This window comes from Mytilus trossulus, chromosome 7 (genome assembly GCF_036588685.1).
Source record: "Mytilus trossulus isolate FHL-02 chromosome 7, PNRI_Mtr1.1.1.hap1, whole genome shotgun sequence".
Lineage (NCBI taxonomy): Eukaryota > Metazoa > Mollusca > Bivalvia > Mytilida > Mytilidae > Mytilus > Mytilus trossulus.
In genome coordinates, this window is record NC_086379.1 from 83,908,755 (window position 1) to 83,936,641 (window position 27,887).

At 33.0% G+C, this 27,887-nt stretch overlaps 2 protein-coding genes across 5 annotated transcripts in view; both read left to right on the plus strand.

The window, feature by feature from the left end:
• The window catches only part of LOC134726025 (prosaposin-like), a 30,566-nt gene extending 20,779 nt beyond the window's left edge, over nucleotides 1-9,787 (plus strand). For both annotated transcript variants that reach the window (XM_063590386.1, XM_063590387.1), the window contains exons 17-21: nucleotides 3,742-4,030; nucleotides 4,762-4,913; nucleotides 5,421-5,501; nucleotides 6,670-6,867; nucleotides 7,680-9,787. In XM_063590386.1, coding sequence (XP_063446456.1) covers nucleotides 3,742-4,030; nucleotides 4,762-4,913; nucleotides 5,421-5,501; nucleotides 6,670-6,867; nucleotides 7,680-7,718 — 759 coding nt within the window. In that variant the 3' untranslated portion in view covers nucleotides 7,719-9,787. The remainder of the gene's footprint in view (nucleotides 1-3,741; nucleotides 4,031-4,761; nucleotides 4,914-5,420; nucleotides 5,502-6,669; nucleotides 6,868-7,679) is intronic.
• Nucleotides 9,788-21,903: 12,116 nt separating this feature from the next.
• LOC134726027 (forkhead box protein J1-B-like) lies at nucleotides 21,904-27,058 on the plus strand. 3 transcript variants are annotated; one of them, XM_063590390.1, is made up of 3 exons: nucleotides 21,904-21,973; nucleotides 23,076-23,670; nucleotides 24,611-27,058. In XM_063590390.1, the coding sequence occupies exons 2-3, from the start codon at nucleotides 23,170-23,172 to the stop codon at nucleotides 25,385-25,387; spliced, it is 1,278 nt and encodes a 425-aa protein (XP_063446460.1). In that variant the 5' UTR covers nucleotides 21,904-21,973; nucleotides 23,076-23,169; the 3' UTR covers nucleotides 25,388-27,058. The 3 variants fall into 3 exon arrangements, with proteins under 3 accessions (XP_063446460.1, XP_063446459.1, XP_063446458.1); XM_063590389.1 differs by having other exon boundaries at nucleotides 21,959-22,248; XM_063590388.1 differs by lacking the exon at nucleotides 21,904-21,973 and adding an exon at nucleotides 22,384-22,589.
• Nucleotides 27,059-27,887: the final 829 nt, after the last annotated feature.

The following is a 27,887-nucleotide window of genomic DNA, read 5'->3' on the forward strand; positions in this document are numbered from 1 at the left end:
AATCTCTGGTAAGAAAGTCTACAGTTAGTTATTTCAGTATGTGTCTTGTCCACCATAGAAAGACAGTTAGGCAATAACAAATCTCTGGTAAGAAAATCTATAGTTAGTTAGTTCAGTATGTGTCTTGTCCACCATAGAGAGACAGTTAGGCAATAACAAATCTCTGGTAAGTAAGTCTATAGTTAGTTATTCAGTATGTGTCTTGTCCACCATAGAAAGACAGTTAGGCAATAACAAATCTCTGGTAAGAAAGTCTATAGTTAGTTAGTTCAGTATGTGTCTTGTCCACCATAGAGAGACAGTTAGGCAATAACAAATCTCTGGTAAGTAAGTCTATAGTTAGTTATTCAGTATGTGTCTTGTCCACCATAGAGAGACAGTTAGGCAATAACAAATCTCTGGTAAGAAAGTCTATAGTTAGTTAGTTCAGTATGTGTCTTGTCCACCATAGAGAGACAGTTAGGCAATAACAAATCTCTGGTAAGTAAGTCTATAGTTAGTTATTCAGTATGTGTCTTGTCCACCATAGAGAGACAGTTAGGCAATAACAAATCTCTGGTAAGTAAGTCTATAGTTAGTTATTCAGTATGTGTCTTGTCCACCATAGAAAGACAGTTAGGCAATAACAAATCTCTGGTAAGAAAGTCTATAGTTAGTTAGTTCAGTATGTGTCTTGTCCACCATAGAGAGACAGTTAGGCAATAACAAATCTCTGGTAAGTAAGTCTATAGTTAGTTATTCAGTATGTGTCTTGTCCACCATAGAGAGACAGTTAGGCAATAACAAATCTCTGGTAAGAAAGTCTATAGTTAGTTAGTTCAGTATGTGTCTTGTCCACCATAGAAAGACAGTTAGGCAATAACAAATCTCTGGTAAGAAAGTCTATAGTTAGTTATTTCAGTATGTGTCTTGTCCACCATAGAAAGACAGTTAGGCAATAACAAATCTCTGGTAAGAAAGTCTATAGTTAGTTATTTCAGTATGTGTCTTGTCTCCCATAGAAAGACAGTTAGGCAATAACAAATCTCTGGTAAGAAAGTCTATAGTTAGTTATTTCAGTATGTGTCTTGTCCACCATAGAGAGACAGTTAGGCAATAACAAATATCTGGTAAGTAAGTCTATAGTTAGTTATTCAGTATGTGTCTTGTCCACCATAGAAAGACAGTTAGGCAATAACAAATCTCTGGTAAGAAAGTCTATAGTTAGTTAGTTCAGTATGTGTCTTGTCCACCATAGAAAGACAGTTAGGCAATAACAAATCTCTGGTAAGTAAGTCTATAGTTAGTTATTCAGTATGTGTCTTGTCCACCATAGAAAGACAGTTAGGCAATAACAAATCATTGGTAAGAAAGTCTATAGTTAGTTATTCAGTATGTGTCTTGTCCACCATAGAAAGACAGTTAGGCAATAACAAATCTCTGGTAAGAAAGTCTATAGTTAGTTAGTTCAGTATGTGTCTTGTCCACCATAGAAAGACAGTTAGGCAATAACAAATCTCTGGTAAGAAAGTCTATAGTTAGTTAGTTCAGTATGTGTCTTGTCCACCATAGAAAGACAGTTAGGCAATAACAAATCTCTGGTAAGAAAGTCTATAGTTAGTTAGTTCAGTATGTGTCTTGTCTCCCATAGAAAGACAGTTAGGCAATAACAAATCTCTGGTAAGAAAGTCTATAGTTAGTTAGTTCAGTATGTGTCTTGTCCACCATAGAAAGACAGTTAGGCAATAACAAATCTCTGGTAAGAAAGTCTATAGTTAGTTAGTTCAGTATGTGTCTTGTCTCCCATAGAAAGACAGTTAGGCAATAACAAATCTCTGGTAAGAAAGTCTATAGTTAGTTAGTTCAGTATGTGTCTTGTCCACCATAGAAAGACAGTTAGGCAATAACAAATCTCTGGTAAGAAAGTCTATAGTTAGTTAGTTCAGTATGTGTCTTGTCTCCCATAGAAAGACAGTTAGGCAATAATAAATCTCTGGTAAGAAAGTCTATAGTTAGTTAGTTCAGTATGTGTCTTGTCCACCATAGAAAGACAGTTAGGCAATAACAAATCTCTGGTAAAAAAAATCGGTAGTTAGTTAGTTCAGTATGTGCCTGTCACTCTTAATAAGGTGCCTCAGTTTGTATAGTGATTACCTGATTCTGTTAGTAAATTTTGAAAATATCAAAATAAGGAGTTGTGGTGTGATTATCTACATATCTGCCAACTTTTATGATTTAGGTGTGAATTATACCATTTTGACCCCTTCTAAATATTGCAAGATCATGATCGTGTATAAAGCTCTATAACATGATTTTGTTAAGCTCTACACACAAAAAATATTGTTCCCTGTTTGTAACCTTCAGAACTCCCAAGGGAGACAATCGTGATCAGCCAATCAAAATTGGGATTGGAAATTGCAAACATGCTAAATTTTGAATTTATTTGGAACTCAGAATTGTAAAAATTGTAATCATGGCAGATGAAGGTTTCTTAAAAGGCCCTGAAATGACAAATATAAAACATTCCAAAGGAGGAAACAACTGGCCTGATTATGTACAAAATAATAGTGAAAAATATAGATGATATACAGCCAGGGTTTCCCCTGGATGAATTATTTTTTTCGCCACCTCTTTCGCCAAAACAATATATTTTTTCGCCACTTAATTATTTTTTTCCAGACACCCCCCTGTATAAGAAGTGTTTTTTACAACAAAACGAAGCATCCTATTTCATGGAATTTATCCCTCGTGTAAGGTGTAATCGTTACATTGAAGGGTTACTCTCATGCCAACCTTTTGCATAGATCTCTTCATAACGACAGTTTTCTTTTCTAGAGAGGGGATAGGACCTTTATCGGGACTCAATGATCGGGTTTTTTTAAGCTCGGGACGTCGGGATTGACCCTTTCGGGATCCGGGAATTCTTGTTTTCGAATTTCGGGACGTCGGGATTTACTTTATTTAAATTCGGGACCTTGGGATTTCGTGTTTTTAAGCCCGGGATTTCGGGATCAGGACCCCTCCTATTCCCCCTCTTTCTAGACCATCGTTAATAAGTAAAACTATATGCTTGAAACACGTGTCTCACTGAAACAACTTTGAAGTAACCACTCAAATAAATGATCTATATGAAAGTTAAATGATATAGTTTTAAATCAGAGACTTTTCTCGCTTTTGAACATTTTTCGTCATAACAACGATTTTCTTTTCTGAACTATCATTGAAAGAAGAAGAGGAAGCGTAAAAACTTTGCTTCAAACACGTGCGTCGTAAAGTGGTTAATAAATGGCTTTTGTGACATGTAACAGAAGCCATTTAACTATATCATTTTGTCATATCATACAATCAACACCTTTATTAATTAATCCTTTGATGTCGATAGCTATGAATGCAATCAGCTGATTATTGATTTTCTGTCAAAATCTTAACGAGTTCAAGGTGAATTCAGAGAAACCCGAAAAAAGAAAATAAACAAGATGGCTGAAAATAAATCGTTATATATATTTCTTTCGCCAAATTCTTTCGACAATGACGAATTTTAATCACCACAATTATTATTTTTTCGCAAATTGCGAAAATGGCGACCGCCAGCAGAAACCCTGTATACAGCAATAAACACAGGCTTACTGTATCATTATTTAGATTTGACAATTTCTGTTTTAGTTGGAGTTGGACTCTGATAATCATGTTTTCGGGGGACATTTGACTATGATAAATCAATTGTGTTGAGTAAAATTTAATCCCAAACTTGTTTACTTTTAGGTTGTGATTAAAGAAGCCCTTGACAAAGTGTGTAGTCTAATGCCTAGCACCATCAGCACAGAATGTATCTCATTTGTCAACCAGTATGAACAGTTGATAATCAACCTTTTACTCAAAGAAGTCAAACCATCTGAGGTATGCAAGTCACTTGGATTATGTACTGCCTCAGTCAAGTCTTTACCAGCAATTCTGATGAGAGGGGAACCAGTTCTCATACCACAACCAATCAAAACATTACCCAAACCTGTATCTGGAATTCTTCTGCAAGGTGAACCAGTCATGAATAAAAGTAAGTGTTTGTTCTGTAAACAGATAATTCTCTAGAACCATTTAATTACAGAAGTTTTATAAGCAAAAAAAATACAGTAATATAGATCAAAGTTTTGAATGTTTAAGATATTGTTGAGAATATAAAAGTTTGTAGGTTTGTGCTTGGCTTTGTTACTGTTACCAGCTGCTTATTTTATAATTTTTTTCTGATATATTTGGAAAATATCCATTTGTGACATAAACAAAAGCTGACTTGGGTGCACATGGGTCAAAGTTCAGAAAACTTCTTTCTTCACAACTGTTGTCTGTCTCCAGACATGAAAATGTGATATTGTTTTGATTCAGGCCTATAGAGTTCAATGATAAAATTACATATATTTTATTTTGACACTTTTGATAAGCATGGTATGTCTAAAGAACATGCATGTCTGAAGGTATCTTTTATGAGAAATCTCTTCAGTAATCAACTCGTGTAAATTTAAGTAATGTGGATTCATTAATATTCTTGGATACTAATTTTTGTTGATTTTGTGGTTACAAGGGAACAACAAAGTTAAATATTCAACAAATCAAATTTTCTAAAGGAATGTATGCAGACTTACCCCAAACCCCAAATTTAAATATCCAAGAACATGTAAGTTTTCCTAAATCCACAAAAATTGATACACACAAATCATAAATGAATCCACAGTATGAATATGTTTGGACTTTATTATTTTTATTTTTGCATTATATTATTATTTTCCCCAGAGAACCCAGTGAAGAGTGATGAAGGATGTTTAGTATGTGAGACCTTAATGAACTACCTGTCTGAAGCTTTGAAGGAAAATAAGACAGCTGCAGCCATCAAAGCTTTGTTAGAAAAAGCATGCAACATTCTACCTACATCCATGGCAAATGAAGTAATTAATTTATATCTTTTAAGTTTGGATTTTGTTTTTACTTGTATTTATTTTTTTTTTATAATATTGACACAAATAAGTATAGTACAATACAATTCCTTAAAGAGTAAATGACAAAAAACTATTTTTTCATGTAGATAATTATATTCTTTTTATGTGATACAAAATCAAATATAGAACACATAAATCAAGTAATTGTTTTTTCCTCCAATGAATTGTTTTCAATTTCTCATGCCTTTTTGGGATTACTATATATTATTGGTTTTGCTCATTGTTGAAGGGAATATGATGCCTCTCATCCCCAACTTTGGTCTCTTGTTGTATTCATGTCTCCGTGGCCACATCTCCTTATTTTTCTATTTCCATACAAGTACAAACAAAATTAGAAAAATGCTTCATAACCACAGGATAAAATCAAACTTTTACATGTAGCTTATCAAATAGTCAATATGATTTACATTTATTTAAAAAAAAAACATGTTTTAATATCTCCCTTGTTATTTTCAGTGCCAAGGAATAGTGATTGCATTTGGAGATATCATTATCAAGGAACTGTCCCAGGAGATAGATCCTAAACAAATCTGCAAGGTAAGTTTGATAGTTATCTCCCCTGGTTGGTTAGAATAAATAACCAGTTGTCTGCCCTTAGATTAGCAATTTAAAGCCTTGGAAGGAGGACAAATACAAGAAATTACAACTTCTATCAATTAAAATATAAAAGACCTGTAGACTAACAGTCCCCAAACAAATGAAAACTTTCATCTAATAGGGATCTACAAAAGTTTCTATTACAAGGAACATTGAAACTGTGAGAAAAAAAGTTAAATATCAAAACTGGTAATTCAAGGGTGTAAAACCACCATTGATTTTCCCCTATTGGTCTTTGTTTAATTTGCACTTTTCAAAAGATTGTGCAGAATTTATCTTTGTTTCAAATAAAGAAATACTTGACATGAGTAAAGTTTTATCCTGTCCAGTACTATAGAAAAAAAATCACATAACATTTCATTGCATTTAAGAAACAATTACACCTTATATAAGAATCCTGGGTTTTGATTGGTTGATAGCCAGTGTATTTTTCACCAATTTACTGGTATCAAATGAATATTGTTCATTTTTTTAATGTCGCCATGGTATTTGCCATAAGGATATGCCTTTTTTACCCTCTATGCCGTGGTATTTGCCAAAAAATACTCTATCCAACTGGACGCTTGTAACGTCACGATCATCAATGCGTTTTGAATATTAACATTTCGGTGTAATTAAACAGATATAGCATGTTCTTGAGGGGTATTAGCGAAAAATACCAGTCTTGAGAATGAATTTCCCTCACCTTACGGCTCGCTAAATTTAACATTCTCTTGACTGGTATTTTTCCCAAATACCCCTCCTTAACATGATATATCTGTTTAATAACCATCACTGGAAGTTAATCAATCAAATTTCTCCCCTTATTTAACCTGTTTACAAGCTTTAGTAACCATGTAACTTCAAGTTTACAAAATATTCTATAGAAACCCCAAATAAAAAAATAATGGTGCTTTAAAATACCCAAGACATATGTTTATGACATAGAAATGCTTTACTGCAATACATTGTAGAATTAATTACCTACAACTGTCAAATTCAAGGGAATATTTTTTCATATACAAACTGATGAGATGTACCATAGTTTGGTGGTATTACACCTCAAACTGTAGAAATTAGAAAATGGAAATTATTTGTACATTAGGGATAATTGTTTCTTTTTTAACAGGACATAGACATGTGCACCTCATCAAGGATCAATAATCAGCTTCCAAAGACAGCATCAACTGCCATCAAAGAGGAGCTCAAAAATGTTCTTAGGAAGGACAACAGGCTTTACTACAAACCAAAGAATCTAGGCAAGAAAAAATGTGGCTTTGGTCCTTCTTACTGGTGTAAAAGTATGGAAACAGCTCAGGAATGTGGAGTAAGTGTTATTATCACATATTTGTTACAAATACATTAGGTTTTGCATATGTAATAACCTCAAAATTGCCCAGGCCAAAAAAGAGTATATTGGTTATTGTGCCCTTATTCCAAATGATGTGACGTCATTGCATCATTAACGACAATTGATTACACTTTTCTGATAAGATGTTTAAGATCTGACCAGTTGTTATGTTTCAATAAATTGTTATAATTGATTCTCTTATCTGTAGAACTGAAATATATGATAAATAGATTATAACATGTCTTTTCCATATTGGCCCTGGTATCATCCCTCGACCCAAGTCAGCCCTCAGCTTAAGCCTCAGGCAGATATGGGAGTCTCAGGATGATACCAGGGCTAATATGGTAAAGGACATGTTATAATCTATACTTATCAGTTACCTGTGAGGTAGGGTATATGTATACTAATGTATGTAGTGTTCATTTTGATAAGATATATCCACAGTTTTAAGAACATAAATTCTGTGATTGTTGGTATAAAGTTATGCCCAAGCCTATGGAAAATTTGTAATTCGTTAAACATTTGATATCGTAGCTCACCTGCCCAACGAAATCCACCAAAATTGGTATCTAACAAAAAACAATAAATCCACAGTAATTTTTGCAAGTGATTTGTTTTTGCAACTTTTGCGAGTAGAAAAATATCGGAAACATAAATTAAAAATTAAATTGCAGCGAAATAGGCTAAACCCGAAATAAGAATCTACAAAAATAAGTTAGTTTACAGTATGTATCTTTCAATTGGTTAATTTTTGTCAATCTGTTTATGAATGTTGTTTTATTTTGTAGATGGTCGAACATTGCCAGGATGTATGGAGTAGAAAATAAGATCTGACTAAAAACCAACATGACATCTCCACTTTATATGAATTATATCTCTTAAAAATATTAATTAAAATAACATTTAAAGTTTCTAGAAGACCAGTAGTTTTATATAAGGAAGCATTCTTTGTATTTTTGATATGCTAAAACTGTCGTCTAATGATAGATCTGTTTTCTAAAGACTACCGGTACGAATTATTGTATAATATAGTAATTGATTTATAAAAATTATTAATTTCCAAATTTATGAAAGGGAAAATCTTTAAAGATTTATACTCTTTATTAATTATATGATGAGAGTGAAGAAAAGTCACACACTAAAACTGTATAATTTACATTTGAGTTTTATACAATGAAGATATGAATATGCAGTAAAAAGTACTATTTTGATATATAATGAAGTTATTTCTTCACATGAAATACTGCTTTTAAATATTTTTTGAATGTATTTATACTTTACTTAATATTTACATGCTTTAATTGTTTTATGTTTATTGTGATGAAAAGTTGCTTTTTATACTTTTAAAGTTTTGTATGAAAATTTGTGTTTCATGTTCATAATTATCTTTAGACAGTGTAAAAAATAAATACATCTAGAAGAGACAGGTAAAAGTTAGCACAAAACAAAATATAAAAACTGGTTATAGTAAAAAACAAAAAATTATGAAATACTCTTCCAACTTCAAAGAAATAGATTGTTTTTAAGTTTTTGAAAGAACTGATTCTCATGGTACGACTACCGGTGTAATTCCTTTGCATTTTTATAGATCAGATTTAACAGTGTATAATGATAAAGCAATTAACAGTCTTATGAAAAATACTATGACAAATGTTTAAAATGAAAAGATATTTATAAATTAAAAACATTTATTTGATGTATATCAATTTTGGTGCCTTTCTAGTAATTAAACATAATATGGGAAATCCTTTAGTTTGCTGTTGATATTTGAATAGGAGTTTAGCTAAATTTATGTTTGATAGCACAATAGCAACATAGGTGCTGCAAATAATGTGTAAATAATTTGTAAATATTTAATGAGATTTGCATTATGTTAACTATGAGTTATTCCCCTTTAGTTGAAAAGCTTAACATTACCATATCAGAAGTTTAATGTGTTGATATAGAGAATTTATGAATTTATGAACAGATAGAAAAAAACACAAAACAACGTTCAGCATTTGAAATGTAAAAAAAAGACACAAAAGTAAAATCTTATCTTCAAATGTTGTATAGGTCTCGTGTTGATGATTTGTCTCATTGACCTTATACCAATACATATGAATTAAAAATATATATTTTTTTCATTTTTATAGAAAAGAAAAAAGTACTTTAAAATTTCCATATAGGGTTAAATTATTATAGTTCAATTTCTGCTTTTGTTTAACGTGATGTTTGATGTGTATTTAAGTATATCAGAATAAATTCTCATTTAAAATCTTTTTAAGTAACAAAAATACTCTTGTAATTATTCTTTTTAATCCATAGCTTATAATTTATTAGTCACCATAGCTATTTTTTTTATTTATGAACAAACTTTATAATAGCACAGTATCTCTGCTTTGAATAAAAGAAAAAAAAAGGTCTGCTTTCTTTGCCTTGATATTAAATGTTTTAGCTTTTTACTGGATCATAACTCTCATAGATTAGATTCAATCAAACCTACAAAATGTAAGTTATCTGAATATTAATAAGGTGGGGAGATTATTATAAGGTTTTGAAAAATAAATCTAACCAAAAGTTGTTTACTTTATTTTGGAGTAAAAAATGTTAAAAAAAACTAGGAAAAAAAAATATATAAAAACCTGTATAGATTTTCGACACACATTTTATTGATGTAGAACGATTCCTTTGAAAATCTACAATTATAATTTGATTTAATTGTACATCAATCATTTCATGATTCTAATTTCTGAAATATTGTGCTGGTAACAATATGTTAAATGTAGTGAACAATTTTCCAGTTACTTCCCTTTATTTGATGACAAGATATTGATTCTGATGTATGATTTAATAAAACTTTTGTTATAACATATGTATGTTACAGCTGTTTTGCAATAAAACATTCCTTTCTCTATTCTGCTTGTTTTTATACCACCTCACCCCTTTGAGAATTGTTGTTCTTGTCTTACTACTATTGCTTTTTGGATCCAGATTTCCTGTTGACTGAAGTTAATGGCAACTCTCTGAGAATATTTAGTACCAACCAAAAGTTGTTGTTTATAGATATCCTTCTTTAGTTTTCATTTGTATGAGCTGACAAATAGGTATATTAAAATCCATAAGTTCATCAGCATTTCAATTCCATAAACCATGAAATTGAAGTCAAGGCCAGATCTACCCTGCCAAACAGACATGTGCAACTTACAATGTTTACATGATTTATATATAGTGGACCTTTTGCACATAGTATCTTAGAAACATACTTTTAGGTGCAAACAAATGCAGTGGGTTTTAACATTTTAATAGGTACCAACCTTCAACCTTACCTGAAACAATAGTGTAACATCACAACTTGGAAAAACACTCTATCAAATATGAATTGAAATGGCTTAACTCAAACAAAAGAAATATTTACACAAGTGAACATACACTGAAGAATAAATTTGATCTATAATGACAATGTAAATACAAAATCAATAAAATGAGGGATTTGCTTGCATCTGTCTCAAGTCAGGAACCCTGATGAACAGTAGTTGTCGTTTGTTGATGTGGTTCATGAGTTTTTCTCGTTCTATATAGATAAGACTGTTTCCCCCCCCCCCCCAATTAAATGGTTTTACACTAGTAATTTTGGGTTACCTTTATAGATTTCTGTTCAGTGTGAGCCAAGGCTCTGTGGTGTCATTTTAAAAATACAGCATAATGTGGTTACAACCTCAAAGTACACATTTAACATGATTATTTGGTTAATTGTTGTTTGAACAAATTGGTCCTATCTATTTAAGGGAAATTGTCCTTCCGTTTTAGGATAAAATAGCCTTACCATTTTAATGTAATGGACCTACCTCTTGATGGATAACTTGGCTTGCCCTCTCTAGGGTATATTTGTCTCTTGAAGAGAAATTGACATACCTCTTTAATGATATAGGCCCTATCTATGTAAGTAATGGCTATACAGCTTTAGGGGAAATTGGTCTTTTCACTTTAGGGGAAATTTGTTCTATCTATTTATGGAAACTTAGCTCTGTCTCTTTAGATGGAATTTGTCCTGTCTCTTTAAGAGAAATTTATTTGTCCTACCTTTTTTACAGGAAATTGGTACTATCTCTCATGGTGAAATTGGTCCTATCTCTTTCAGGGAAATTAGCTCTACCTCTGTGAGAGAAATTGGTCCTATCTCTTTAGGGGAAATTAGCTCTACCTCTGTGAGAGAAATTGGTCCTATCTCTTTAGGGGAAATTAGCTCTAGCTCTGTGAGAGAAATTGGTCCTATCTCTTTAGGGGAAATTAGCTCTACCTCTTTGAGAGAAATTGGTCCAATCTCTTTCAGGGAAATTAGCTCTACCTCTTTGAGAGAAATTGGTCCTATCTCTTTAGGGGAAATTAGCTCTACCTGTTTGAGAGAAATTGGTCCTATCTCTTTCGGGGAAATTAGCTCTACCTCTGTGAGAGAAATTGGTCCTATCTCTTTAGGGGAAATTAGCTCTACCTCTTTGAGAGAAATTGGTCCTATCTCTTTCGGGGAAATTAGCTCTACCTCTGTGAGAGAAATTGGTCCTATCTCTTTCGGGGAAATTAGCTCTACCTCTTTGAGAGAAATTGGTCCTATCTCTTTAGGGGAAATTAGCTCTAGCTCTGTGAGAGAAATTGGTCCTATCTCTTTCAGGGAAATTAGCTCTACCTCTTTGAGAGAAATTGGTCCTATCTCTTTAGGGGAAATTAGCTCTACCTCTTTGAGAGAAATTGGTCCTATCTCTTTAGGGGAAATTAGCTCTACCTCTTTGGGAGAAATTGGTCCTATCTCTTTAGGGGAAATTAGCTCTAGCTCTGTGAGACAAATTGGTCCTATCTCTTTAGGGGAAATTAGCTCTACCTCTTTGAGAGAAATTGGTCCTATCTCTTTAGGGGAAATAAGCTCTACCTGTTTGAGAGAAATTGGTCCTATCTCTTTAGGGGAAATTAGCTCTACCTCTGTGAGAGAAATTGGTCCTATCTCTTTAGGGGAAATTAGCTCTACCTCTTTGAGAGAAATTGGTCCTATCTCTTTAGGGGAAATTAGCTCTACCTCTGTGAGAGAAATTGGTCCTATCTCTTTCGGGGAAATTAGCTCTACCTCTTTGAGAGAAATTGGTCCTATCTCTTTCAGGGAAATTAGCTCCAGCTCTGTGAGAGAAATTGGTCCTATCTCTTTCGGGGAAATTAGCTCTACCTCTTTGAGAGAAATTGGTCCTATCTCTTTCAGGGAAATTAGCTCTACCCATGTGAGAGAAATTGGTCCTATCTCTTTAGGGGAAATTAGCTCTACCTCTTTGAGAGAAATTGGTCCTATCTCTTTAGGGGAAATTAGCTCTACCTCTTTGAGAGAAATTGGTCCTATCTCTTTCAGGGAAATTAGCTCTACCTCTTTGAGAGAAATTGGTCCTATCTCTTTCGGGGAAATTAGCTCTACCTCTTTGAGAGAAATTGGTCCTATCTCTTTCAGGGAAATTAGCTCTACCCATGTGAGAGAAATAGGTCCTATCTCTTTAGGGGAAATTAGCTCTACCTCTTTGAGAGAAATTGGTCCTATCTCTTTAGGGGAAATTAGCTCTACCTCTTTGAGAGAAATTGGTCCTATCTCTTTAGGGGAAATAAGCTCTACCTCTTTGAGAGAAATTGGTCCTATCTCTTTAGGGGAAATTAGCTCTACCTCTTTGAGAGAAATTGGTCCTATCTCTTTAGGGGAAATTAGCTCTACCTCTGTGAGAGAAATTGGTCCTATCTCTTTAGGGGAAATTAGCTCTAGCTCTGTGAGAGAAATTGGTCCTATCTCTTTCAGGGAAATTAGCTCTACCTCTTTGAGAGAAATTGGTCCTATCTCTTTAGGGGAAATTAGCTCTACCTCTGTGAGAGAAATTGGTCCTATCTCTTTAGGGGAAATTAGCTCTACCTCTGTGAGAGAAATTGGTCTTATCTCTTTAGGGGAAATTAGCTCTACCTCTTTGAGAGAAATTGGTCCTATCTCTTTAGGGGAAATTAGCTCTACCTCTTTGAGAGAAATTGGTCCTATCTCTTTCAGGGAAATTAGCTCTGCCTCTGTGAGAGAAATTGGTCCTATCTCTTTAGGGGAAATTAGCTCTACCTCTTTGAGAGAAATTGGTCCTATCTCTTTAGGGGAAATTAGCTCTACCTCTTTGAGAGAAATTGGTCCTATCTCTTTAGGGGAAATAAGCTCTACCTCCTTGAGAGAAATTGGTCCTATCTCTTTAGGGGAAATTAGCTCTACCTCTGTGAGAGAAATTGGTCCTATCTCTTTCGGGGAAATTAGCTCTACCTCTTTGAGAGAAATTGGTCCTATCTCTTTCAGGGAAATTAGCTCTAGCTCTGTGAGAGAAATTGGTCCTATCTCTTTCGGGGAAATTAGCTCTACCTCTTTGAGAGAAATTGGTCCTATCTCTTTAGGGGAAATTAGCTCTACCTCTGTGAGAGAAATTGGTCCTATCTCTTTAGGGGAAATAAGCTCTACCTCTTTGAGAGAAATTGGTCCTATCTCTTTCAGGGAAATTAGCTCTAGCTCTGTGAGAGAAATTGGTCCTATCTCTTTAGGGGAAATTAGCTCTACCTGTTTGAGAGAAATTGGTCCTATCTCTTTCGGGGAAATTAGCTCTACCTCTTTAAGAGAAATTGGTCCTATCTCTTTAGGGGAAATTAGCTCTACCTCTGTGAGAGAAATTGGTCCTATCTCTTTAGGGGAAATTAGCTCTACCTCTTTGAGAGAAATTGGTCCTATCTCTTTAGGGGAAATTAGCTCTACCTCTTTGAGAGAAATTGGTCCTATCTCTTTAGGGGAAATTAGCTCTACCCATGTGAGAGAAATTGGTCCTATCTCTTTCGGGGAAATTAGCTCTATCTCTTTGAGAGAAATTGGTCCTATCTCTTTAGGGGAAATTAGCTCTACCTCTGTGAGAGAAATTGGTCCTATCTCTTTCGGGGAAATTAGCTCTACCTCTTTGAGAGAAATTGGTCCTATCTCTTTAGGGGAAATTAGCTCTACCTCTTTGAGAGAAATTGGTCCTATCTCTTTCAGGTAAATTAGCTCTACCTCTTTGAGAGAAATTGGTCCTATCTCTTTAGGGGAAATTAGCTCTAGCTCTATGAGAGAAATTGGCCCTATCTCTTTAGGGGAAATTAGCTCTACCCATGTGAGAGAAATTGGTCCTATCTCTTTCGGGGAAATTAGCTCTATCTCTTTGAGAGAAATTGGTCCTATCTCTTTAGGGGAAATTAGCTCTACCCATGTGAGAGAAATTGGTCCTATCTCTTTAGGGGAAATTAGCTCTACCCATGTGAGAGAAATTGGTCCTATCTCTTTCGGGGAAATTAGCTCTACCCATGTGAGAGAAATTGGTCCTATCTCTTTAGGGGAAATTAGCTCTACCCATGTGAGAGAAATTGGTCCTATCTCTTTCAGGGAAATTAGCTCTACCCATGTGAGAGAAATTGGTCCTATCTCTTTAGGGGAAATTAGCTCTACCTCTGTGAGAGAAATTGGTCCTATCTCTTTAGGGGAAATTAGCTCTAGCTCTGTGAGAGAAATTGGTCCTATCTCTTTAGGGGAAATTAGCTCTACCTCTTTGAGAGAAATTGGTCCTATCTCTTTCAGGGAAATTAGCTCTAGCTCTGTGAGAGAAATTGATCCTATCTCTTTAGGGGAAATTAGCTCTACCTGTTTGAGAGAAATTGGTCCTATCTCTTTCGGGGAAATTAGCTCTACCTCTTTGAGAGAAATTGGTCCTATCTCTTTCGGGGAAATTATCTCTACCTCTTTAAGAGAAATTGGTCCTATCTCTTAAGTAGAAATTGGTTCTTTCTATTAATGGGAAATTGTCTTAACCTCTTCAGGAGAAATTGGCTTTTCCACTTATGAAGAGGTTGTCTCTACCTCTTCTGTGGATATTGGCTTTACCTCTTATGAGATTTGGTCTTACCTCTTCTGGGGAAATTGGCATTATATCTTGCATTGAAATTGGCCGTACATCTTATGGGGAACTTAGCTTTACCTCTGATGGGGAACTTGGCCTTACCTGTGATGGGAAACTTAGCCTTACCTCTGATGGGTAACTTAGCCTTACCCCTGATGGGTAACTTAGCCTTACCTCTGATGGGGAACTTGGCTTTACCTTTTATGGGATAATTGGCCCTTATAAATTAGCATTGACTCGCTAAGAGAAATTGATCCTATTGAGTCCAATATAAGAACAAACTGTACAGATCAGTAGAATACTCCGTCGTGCAGTTACATAACAACTAATATTTCCTTGTATGTTTGGTTGGGTTTTTTTTTTCTTCATGTTGAAGGCCTCACGGTGACTTTGAGATGAAGAACAGCAATATAAGCTGTCCGTGTTCTTTCGACTGGTTTGTTCTGTGCATGATTATGCATTGATTTTGAGGAACAGATGGATACCCCATATCCTTTGATTTTAATCTATAATAGAATTTTATAATAGAAAATTTGTGCTCTCCAAAATTAAGATGACATTTTAATATCGCTGTCCTGCTAATTTGCATTATAGTACTAAATAAAATAGAGAATGGAAATTGGGAATATGTCAAGATACTACAACCCGACCATACCGAAGGTAACAGCCGAAGGCCACCAATGGATCTTCAATACAGCGAGAAAATCCCTCACCCAGGGGTGAAATGTATGTTATGTTATTATTCATAGCAATACACAGTCAATAAATAAATGCAGTAGGGCCTAAATTTAATTAAAATTGACACCCATAATTCTCAAACACCATTTCCCCTTGTTTTTATTTTATTTTTTAGTTTCAGTTGTTGGCGATTTTTTGTGTTTTTTAGACATTTTTTAATGTTCTGCATTGTGTTTTTTATGATAATGTATCATGCAATATCTTTTTATGAATGGAAAAAAAAAGTCTTAGACTTTTGATATGGAAGCGTAGTGTTTCAACGACCTTTTGGTGTGGTTGTATAAATACACTCTTAATTTAGAGTTATGTTTTTTACTGTAAAATTGAGAATGGAAATGGGGAATGTGTCAAAGAGACAACAACCCGACCAAAGAAAAAAAAACAGCAGAAGGTCACCAACAGGTCTTCAATGTACTACTTGTACTACTTGTACTACTTGTACTACTTGTACTACTTGTAACAATGTACTTGTTTTATAGTGTGTTCTTTTTGATACTGATCTCAAGATTCAAACTGGATAGTGGAAAAACTCAAGAACTAGTTTCATTTTACCACAAATTTACGATTTCAACAAATAAATAATACAAATTCAACTTTCGTTTATTTTGTCTAAAGTTGGAAAACTATGCATTTTCTAGTCAAATTATAAAAAAAAAGCATCGTTATTACAACTTTTTGCTTAAAATTTAACATAACTAAGGTTATTGATCAACGGGTCTGTACTTAGTTTTTTATTTCGTGTTTTGTAAACCGCTGATTGTCTTTTTACCATTTTTCATTTTTTGTTAACAATTGACTAACAAGACTTATTCTCTCTTAGAATTTTTCCTACGTCTTTCTTTCTTTGGCGTAGTATTTTTTTTTATTATAAAACTTATATTTAAAAAAAAAACCAAACAAACAACGAGGATTGGACTCCATTGATTCATTGATCTTTGGAAAACTTTCAAGTAATATTGAAATGGCTTACATAAGATTAAATAAAAATAATTAAAAAGCAAAAATTACTTTAATACTTGAAATGGTGAAAATACAAATTTTCCCATGTATTGGTGGTAATTATTTATTTTCTTTGAACCTGGAACCGAATAGAATAGTGTGCCACAGGGTAGACGAATAATTAATGTGTCCCCGTTATCAAATAATTATTTATATTTGTATATATGATATAACTTTAATCAATGGATTTCAATGGCTAATTATTAATGTACACAATTAAAAATACAGTTACGGTTTTTGCCATTATTCTTCTAAATTTAAGTTTCCCGTGGCCTTTTCGTGTTAAAACAAGTAAATTAAAACATTCCTTTTTTCTGTAGCAAGGATATGTTAATGGTTATTCTGAAGGGATTGGGAATTTCTATTGGTGTGTGTCTGTGTTGGGGGTATTTTTTTATTGTAATTTCAAAAGTTTGTTTGTAAATATACAAGCAAATTCGTGAGCGGAGTCAGTACACAGATATTTGCTAACATGAAGCTAAATTTAGAGGCTCGCAAAAGTTCAAAGTAAATATATTTATCGTCATTCTAATGCAACTGCATGGAAAGAAAATATCTCGGTCGTACATCTTTGTCTGCATCGACTCCGAACCAGCTTGTCATTAATGCATTCGTTCATGTTCCGGGGCCACTGAGACTGAAAAGGGGGAGTGTGTTGTATATAAAAAGAACAGAACCCATCCACATGTTCATTTGGCTGTCCCAATTTTGAAACATTGTCGGTGGTATATGTTGGTCAAATCTCAAATGTTTGACCATGTTTTGAGTGACTTGTTTATGGCAATTCTTTAACAGTCTCTTTTATTGTTCACAACTTTTCATAGACTATTATATAGATACTTGTCTGTTGTTAAATATATGTTGTTGACCATTTTTTCACACGAAATTTGCCTGAAATGGAAAAACAGGTTTATTCTGATTGACTAAGTTAATTATAAGTTATAAAATACACATACATTAAGTTCCAATTTAAAAATGTATATTCTCAATCCTTCCGCTCTCCAACACGTATCAGCGGAAACAGGACAGACACAGAGAAATAACGCACAATATACACCAGCTCCATATAAGTTGAATACTTTAAAATTCACTAATATCAAGATTACAGATGACAAAAAGAATACACACGGGCATACTTAATCACTGTAAAGATAGCCTTACCGTATTAAAGCTACTTGAAGGCCGTACGGTGACCTGTGTCATTTTGGTCTTTAGTGGATAGTTGTCTCATTGGCAATCATACCACATCTTCTTTTTTATATTGTAATAAAATTGAGAAAGGAAATGGTGAATATGTCAAAGCGACAACCACCCGACCATAGAGCAGACAACAGCCGAAGGCAACCAATTGGTCTTCAATGTAGCGAGAATTCCCGCACCCGTAGGTGTCCTTCAGCTGGCCCCTAAAAATATACATAATAGTGCAGTGATAATGGACGTCATACTAAACTCTGAATTATACACAAGAAACTAAATTATAATAAGTTTGCTACTGATCGATATGTTATTTTTGGTTGCTTGCCGTCCAGTGGAAAACATTACATGCATGTTCAAGACGGGATCTTTTAAAGTTGTATATTGCAATAGAAACGCGGCTTTTTTTTTAAATCCAAATATCAACAAATTTATAGTTCCAAGTAGGTTTCATGAAATAAAATTGTCTAAGCTAACACAGCAGTACTAAGTTATCTACACTCAAGGATTTGTATAGTGAGAAGGATTGGAATCTCGCAGTATCTCGTTAGTTCGCGCGTATCGTGAGAAGTCATAAACTCGCCACTTATATCATGATACTCGCTTCTATTGTAAATGTCCGGTTTTATCGCTTGGTTAACAACGTTATGAAAATACACCTGGTAAGCTACGATCTTACGATCTTTTTACGATATAAGGTTTATGTAGATTTACCGATAAATAATTCTTATTTCTCTTCAATTACAAAGTAATAATTACCTAAATTGATCAAAAGGAAGAGCTGGCGTTTATAAAGTCTGTTTGTGCAATTTTCGTATTAAAATTATATGATATTGTTGTATGAACATGAATATTTAAAAAAAAAAGTGAAATGTGTACATGTCTTTTTTATTCATTTTCGTTCATAACACTGCTTTCCAACTACTACTGTCACTCTAAAATATTTTACTTGACCTTTGAAAATGTGTTATTCACGCATAAAGGGGATAAGAGGTCTAAGCATGTCAATATTAAAGACAGCAACCAAACAACAAAAGTAACTGAAAGAAAATTTAGCTGCAATCCAACTACAAAACTTATCTCATATGGCCTACACTAAACAGGAACAATATACAAATCCTTGCTACACTGTATATTACCTCTCTTTCCGTATTGTTATTGTTATGTATGTGGTGAACCTAAGTGCAGTTTTTCTCAAAATGTGAACTGATATTATAAAAATGGCGAAACAAGTATTGTGGAAAGATATTCATAACAAGCCTTTCAAATTTATTTTAAATGTAATTTGGATCGGCTTAAATTCCGTATAAAAATATAATAGGATAAACTTCGTCAAGGGAGAGTGTATGCATACATGATTAATAAGCTTCAGAATCCGTACAAGTTTATGAATTAAAGTCTTCAACTTGTACACGAACTTATATGAGTTTGTATAAGGATACTTGCCTAGAACTTGTACAAGAACTCATGTGAATTCACATATATTATTCCCAATAAAGAATCATAAAGGGATATACTATTTGGATGAGCTTTTAACCCTTTAATCGTCATGTTCGTTTAGTATAGAATAATTTGTGGTATCATTATATTTGATTAAGCAAACTGCATATATTATCGATTCGTATGGAAGTAATACGTGTTACTGCTTAAAAATGCCGCGAATTTATGATCTATGACTGGGTATGCAAGAACGTATAGCGGTACTACGGTTTATGTCTTTAGGAGCAATTTTCAATGCTTGTCAAAAAAAATGGGGGGGGGGGGGGGGCACTGAGTTTTCCCTCCCAATCTACCGTTTGCGTTTCAAATCACATTAAAAAGGAAAGAAAAAGCACAAATACACAGTCTTAGTTCATATCCATGATTTATTATACCAGAAAAGCGCTTCGGACGCATGAAATTATTAAACGTGTTGTTTTCACTATTTTATAGGCTTGACTTCATGCGTACCGATGATGTATCTGTCATTCACAATTCCTTCCACGATTTGTTTGTTTGTTTAAAAGTGTATTTGTTTTAATCTACCCGTGTTTTAATAACTGTTAAACAAGACAAATGGGTTTTCATTATTTATTACAACATTTTAAATCATCGAAATCCTATTAAATTGAAATGACACCAAATGACGTCAGTTATAAAAACACATTCTTTAAAATTTAATTTGTCGTATAATTGGTGTCATTTTCAAATCAAGTCAAAATTATTTTCACGTATAAAGATTAACATGAAAGAAAGAAATTGTCCGATATCTAGATAATTTAAATATCTTTTCCCACTCTTTATATCTTTGAATTCGGTTTCTTTTTCTTTCCAGTTTTGCTCCCATTAGTGCAACCTTGCTATTGGTTGTGAATATTTAGCTACTAAAATATGTTCTGTTTTGTCCATTTCAACTAAATCCTCGAAGTTGTAGCTTATGTATCTCAAGATGCCAAAATGGAAAATGCAACTGATAACTTGTATACACAAAGTTCGGGCACTTATTTATCTAGCATTTAATATAATCACAAATGACGTACTTTATTGGTATTTTTTAAGGGAAGCATTATATCAGATCATATCAGGATAGACATACAAATAAATATGATTATTGAACATGGAAATCTATAAAGCTAAATCAGTTTTAAAACAATGTCAATCCTAATTTTCAAGTTGTAACGATAGACTTTACTTTTGCGTACAGGTGCAGATATGTTCGCAAACTCTTTGTTTGTAACATGCGCCGGTTGGTAGAATTTGGTAGAATCATGATAATGCAAGAGAGAAAAAACCAGCATGCGAAACGATTGACTGATGTGTTAAATGAATTAACTTAAAGTCATAAGAAACGAGTGACCGGTGAAAAATAATGTTCTTCCAATTCTTAAACCAATACATACAAACATCATAAACTTAGTCTTCTGTGCTAGAATTTATCATTTTTTTCGTGTAAATCTCGTATAATCGTCAATTTTTTTTCAATCGGTCAGTGTTGTGAAAATATGGCCGGTAATTAAAGTTCGTGTTTTGAAGCCGAAGTTTAACGATTGTCACCTGTTTGTCAACAATTGACGAAAAATTAAAAAAAAAGCATGGAATTTGAGCACGTGTTTAACATGTAAATTCAGATAATAGTTTTTTTTAAGGACATCCATGCGTATTGTGGTCACCGGATTTTTACGAGATGGGCCACACGGAGGTCACCTTGCATACGGAAAATATATCGGGGGAATTGCTTGCTGGAAGGAAGCAATTCAAATAAAGTAAACTTCTTCTAAATATGAATAAATTAAAGAATTTTCTTCAGAAAAAGTATATGTACATAAGTTTTACAATGAAAACTATCCATTGAGTTATAAAAAACATATGCATTATTTTTTTTTGATTTGAGGTTTCTTATGACTTTAATGACGTTAGAAAGGGAGGCGAGCAACCATCTAAATTCAAAAGAGGGGGGGGGGTATGTTTTGTTTTACGAGTCATAAATCTTTTCCCTCGCACAGCGCGAAAAAAAAAGAAATTTCGACGCTTAGCCTATCAATCAAATTATTTCAAATTTACCACTGTACAAGGTATGATTAGGTATAAAGGAAATCTACATTCACATTTTTATTTGTCATCTACTTGTCCAGAATATTTTTTTTTACGTCAAATTGGGGATCATAAATATATTTTTTGTAGGAAAAACCGTACCCGCCCCCGTTCTTTTTTTTCTCTTTCTTTTAAGATAAATGGTCGTTCACAGCACTATATTCCATTTGCGTTTCCCTCTATTGCTGAATAATTTTGTTCGTCGATAAATTATACATGCCTGGACAAAACTATACACATGCATTAAAATAAATTTTCCCCAACCCGAAAAAATCCAACGAACAAAGATCAACAAATTTAAAAAATATATATTATTAAACCACATCTGTCTGCGTGTCAAATCGAAAACAAACAGCTCCCATTGCTTGTCTCACAATTAGTGCAAAGCATTTAGATTTATTTATGTTTGAAAGTTTACCGGCAACGTGTATTGGAACCATAATATTTAGATGAATGAATGTGTATTTCGATTATGACCTTTCAACCAATAACGCAGCCAATAGCTTTATCGATAACTTGTGATGTGTATTGCAGTCCAATCAAATTAAACGTCTTTTACATAGTTAGGCCCCATTGTTTATCTGCTGCCATAGCGGAATGTCAACAACTTGCAAATTATAAAGAGACTGTTTACTAAGGTTTACATTGTTGCCACACTAATTTTATTTATTTTCTCAATGCCCGGTTAATGCTTTCATTCTTAAAAAGTCTCCTAAATCGACAACTTGTTTTAAATATCATCAAAATGAATTTGAAAACTGAAAGGCCGTAAAGCAATAAAAGCTTGAGCTTGCAGTTAATCAAGAAATTTGTTGATTTAATTAACGCGGTCGTTGATGAACACGCCTGGGCTTATCGAAAACTAATTAGGAATTAAGTGAACACATTTTAGTTGTTTTTATTTCCCGTCAAGGTAAGTTTGATTAAACCAATCTGTCGCAATCAAATATGAAAGAGTGATTTATTTCGACATTGTTTTCTCAATCATATATGTTTTTGACAATTTATTTTGTTTGTTCTGAGGTAAATACACGTGTCAATGATACTATATATAGTCCTTCACAGTCCAATGATAATCAAATCAATCTAACGGATTTAAAGGGTCAACACGTATTGACGCCTTTTTGTAGAGCAAGTTTGATCACATTTTACTCTGATTAAACACGTTTAGCTTTGGAAATAAATAAAGTCCCGGGATAGCTGTGCATTATTTTAAACTATATTGAAAGTCAAACAAGTTTAGAGGAGCTCAAGGTATTTCATTTTTTTATTGTGTACATAGACATTTAAGATGTTTACTTATATTATTATTAATATTATTACTTTTAATGATTACTTTATTTTGACATTTGCAGAATGCATTTTTTTTTTTATATTCATGATTTTATTTTAAATCATGCATTGTTGTTTTACATGTTCTTTATATACACAAAAAAAAACAGATGATAATTTCGATCAGAATTGTCAAATGTAATTATTTAGTTTAAGCATGTTAAGTATTATAAAAAAAATTTTTTTTTAAAGTTTATCTGTAACAATAACATGGAGTCTAAGAGAAGATTTGTCCTTTTTTACCAATGATATTAACATTAAGGTCAAGTATACAAATGGCGATTTCATTTTAACATTCATTCATAAAATGATTTTATTTAGATAGATTTATATGTTTTGATATAGATCTATAAACAGTGACAGTACTTGCTTTGAAATGAAATTAAATAGATTGTATTAATTTTTCAGGTTGGAATTTTTCTTCTAGAATTGATCAAACTTAACCGCCAAGACGAAGTACCCACAGGCCTACGCTCTCCACCAGCAGAATAGGACTGGGAAGATGCCAGTTCTAACAAGGGAGAATTTAGCCGTCAAATTTAGGCAAAACTGGATGGCTAAATATCCGCTTGACACCTGCAGCAATGGTGGATCAAACCTAGACGACAGTCTCACCAGTTTAAACTGGCTTCAGAATCTCAACATCATGAAGATTACATCACCAACACCACCTCCAAGTCCGGTACCCTTTGGAAATTATGCAAATAATGAAATCAACAAGAACATGAAAGTGAATCCTAATGCTATATTGAACGTTTCTTGCTCTCCTCCTCAGTGTAAAATGGAGCAAAAGTTTCAGCTTGGAGATACACCACCTACAAGTTTGAACGGTGAATCAATAGACTATAAGACCAATCCATATGTGAAGCCACCGTACTCGTATGCCACTCTTATCTGTATGGCAATGAAGGAGACCAAGAAAAGTAAAATCACATTGTCCTCCATCTACAACTGGATTACAGAAAACTTTATGTACTACAGATTAGCAGATCCTAGCTGGCAGGTTAGTATTTTATTATTGGACACATTTTGTTTACTTGTTGACATCTTCAGAAATAGGTTGAAGGCTTTCTTCTTATTCATAATTAATGTTCAAATTTAAAAAAAAAAAAAAATTAATAGTTATATACTTTGAAATTATGGTTCTAAATAGGGTTTATCATCATAAACTAGACTAAAATTATTCTTGTCTGAAACCATCTATTGTAACTTTATACATTTTATAATCAAATTAATATAACATTGTACTGATTTATCTTATATAATAAGATATTTAATTGGTTATAGTGAAAAAAAGCTTGGTCATGAATTTACTTTGTCAATAATTAATGACCATATTGTGAAATTATTACCTACATACCAATCTTATTTAAATTTCATCATATGCTTTGAATAGCCCTGGAAGTTTAATCAATATTTCATATAAATTTGTCAGGTAATCTGTGGTATGTGTAATTCCATTATTGCTATACTGTCAGTAAAACCATTGTTGCAGTACATGTATGCATGTACTGTCGTGTAATTCTATTATTGCTGTACTATTGACTCAGTAAACTTAAAACCTAATTCAAAACATAGAAATTGAATTTTATTAAATGACCTGAATTTTTTTTTTACACAATATGCAATTGGCTAATTTACTGTTATATATGCAATGAGATTCGGTACACATAATATGTCAATTTTTATAAATATAAACAGAGAAAACAAAATGACCTTTACAATGCATTGATTATTTTCTGTATACATCTTTATCATATTAACATGGTTATAGGTGCAAACATACTGGTGTTTAATTAATCATTATATAATAGAAATGATGGAGAGTAATTGATTTAATTAATAGCATTATCATAATTAAAATAACAACATAATTAACAATGATTTGTTACAGTGTTTATATCGTTGATATCAATACTTAAATATTGATCTTTTATTTTCAGAACTCCATCAGACATAATCTGTCACTGAACAAATGTTTCCAGAAAGTGCCAAGGAGGAAAGACGAGCCAGGAAAAGGTGGATTCTGGAGAATTAATCCTGATTATCATGATATGATTGACAATGGTGTGTTTAAGAAAAGGAGAAATAGTCGAGAGGGATCATGTTCTGCTCCTCCATTAAAGAAGATCAAGAAGGAACCTGAAGACGATTATTTACCGATGTGTCACGGAAAGTCATTGAGAAATGAAAGTGTTGTCCATTTCAATAATGACGAACATGAATCATTAAAAGGTGACTTCAACTGGACCTCCATATTACATCAAGACATTGAAATAGCTGGAATTAAAATAAAAACAGAAGACTTACTTGACGGGCCAGACTCGTCTAATTCAGTGCCATCTGATCCCATGAGTCCGCCATCATCCGAATGTAGTTCTGACAATTTTAGTATTGAGGATTTATTTTCACAAGCTGATCTCTCCCCCGACATAGCTGTGGATTACACAACAAACGATCCCTTAGATCTGACAATTAATGGTGCTCATATATCTCCTCCTGATTGGTGGGGCGATGATCTGAACCCCGGAGAACATATGGATATTAATCATAACAGTGGACTTCATACACCTATCATGCCATCATCACCTGTCCAGGAACACGACCCCCTCGATGGGCACCCCTGGGCAGAGAGTAATACATTTGCAGACATTGCTGAAGCATTTGATGTGGACAATTTATTCGATCTGGAAAACATTCCAAGCCCAAAATTATCTTGATGAACGTGTAATTCTAGTCATTTGTTTATTTATTTATTTATTTATCTATTTATTGAAGAAATTTTGATAAGAATACTAAATATTAGGTGTTTAAATTTGCTCAAAGCTTATCGACTATACTCATAAAAAAGAAATAGCCAAGAAACAAGATGCCAGTAGTTCAGTTATAGCTTTTGTGTTCACCACTCACAATTAGAGAAAAAACAAAAAAGTCAACCTTTATTTTAAAGAAAGTTATCATACTACTGAAACTATTATGTGTTCAAAATAAAAGACTTCATACATGTGGATACACACATGTAGATATAAATGAATGTGAAGTGCTATTATTTTCATTTCATTTCATACTTCCACATTGACCAATGAAAAGGGCAAATAAGTCAAAACTGAAAATGCTGACCTGGCATATTACATTATTATCGTTCGTTTTCTGTGATAAAATTAAAAGTGCTAAAACTGATAATATCTGTGATCAACAATAATAATGACCATAAAAAATTGATTCTCATGGCTCTGATTATAAATCCGTCCAAAAATATATATTAAAGAGCCAGTAGCCATTTATGGTTGATATTAAAAGCAATCAAAGTAATTTGTTTTACAAGTAACATTTAAATAATGAAGAAAGAGATTTGATTGTTAGCGTAACATTCCAGCATTTTAGATAAATTTGTTATTTGTTATAAAATATATATATATTTATTTCTTGAGATATATTTTTTTATCTGAATATTTTGTACAGTACAAAATTTTATTGTATACATATAATTAGGTCAATTGTTTTAAATGACCTTGTAATTAGCAAATTAATTTATTTCTGTACATATTGTCTATGATCATGCTCGTTATGATCCGACACACATATTGTTCCCCATTTACCATATTTGTTATCATGTTAGATCTTATAGCTCTTGTCTGTTCTACCTTTGCAAGTTAGCAGTTTTTGTAAGCCTATGACCGTTACAATAGGAATAACTGTCACAAGTTGGTAAATCTTATTGTTAAAATGTGATAAATTATTTACTGATTTGCATGATCAGACACATATTTAAATTGATAACTTTTTGATCAGGTTTAAATTTTTACACTTGTGATAGGAATATCTTAATGTTCATTCAGCTGTTACTGAACGGCTTTATTTGGATTTATTTGAATTAAGTAAAGGCATTATGTAGAAAATTAAATGGAATAAAAAGAATTAATGGTCTTTTGAATGTTACCAATTTCTAACATATTTACAAATCTTTTGAAATAACCATCATGGTTTAGAATTTATAGCTTTATATTTCTAACAGATTTTTTCCTCTTTAAATTTCTTTCGATTTAAAAATCAAGAGGAGATAGCTGTTTTGGTGTTTAATCAAATTCAAGCGAGATAATTTGTTTGTAAATTGTAAATTAAAAAGGTATAGCAGACAAGAGATTACTGGACTTTCCAGTTCCATTCAGTATTATTGATTCCGTCCAAGAAATCATGTGATCATGTCATCTATCATGTGATATCATCTACAACAATCATGTGATCATGTCATCCATCATGTGATATCATCTGCACCAGTCATGTGATCATGTCATTACTATAGCACTTCAGGAGTGACTGGTTTGCAATTAACAGTATTTATTTTTTTGTTGAAAATGATGAAAAAAGAAAATAAAATTTCTGAAAATTTACTTGTAGTCTGATTTTATTTATGCATCTAAAACGTTTGATATCTGAGAAAAATCTTATAAGTTATCTTGACTAAATGTCAATAAAACAGAAACTGTAAAATTTACTTTACAGTCTTCAACAACCTCACAATAAGTTGAAAGATTAAAATACATTGTTCAACAACCTCAGCGTCAGTAAAAGCCTAAATATCACCAAACAAACAGTCTTAAACAGCATCACCACAAGCTCAATTTTAGCAATACATTACTCAACAGCATTGTCATCAGTTAAAGTCTTAATATCACCAAATATTCTTTTACAGCCTCACCCTAAGATAAAGGCTGAATATCTCCATACAGTTTTCAACACTCTTGTCATATGATACAAAGTTCTTATGAAACCATATAGTCTTCAACAGCCTCATGATATGATAAAACTTACAGGGTACCATACAGTTTGAAAATCTTAATTATATATATATATATTTAAGTCATAAGGTCATAATGGTCTACAAGAGCCTCGCCATATGCTGAAGCCTACAGGTGAAAAATAGCCTTAAATAACCTCAAAAGTTTAGTCTACATACAGTTCACAAAAAAGTCTACAACAGCCTAACCACATGTTTAAGCCTACAGGTTACAACATAGTCTACAACAGCCTCACCATATGTTAAAGCCTACATGTGACAATATAGCATACAACAGTCTAACCACATGTTAAAGTCTTCAGGTCACAACAAAGTCTACAACAGCCTCACCATATGTTTAAGCTTACAGATCACAACAAAGTCTACAACAGTCTAACCATATGATTAAGCCTACAGATCACAGCAAAGTCTACACCAGCCTA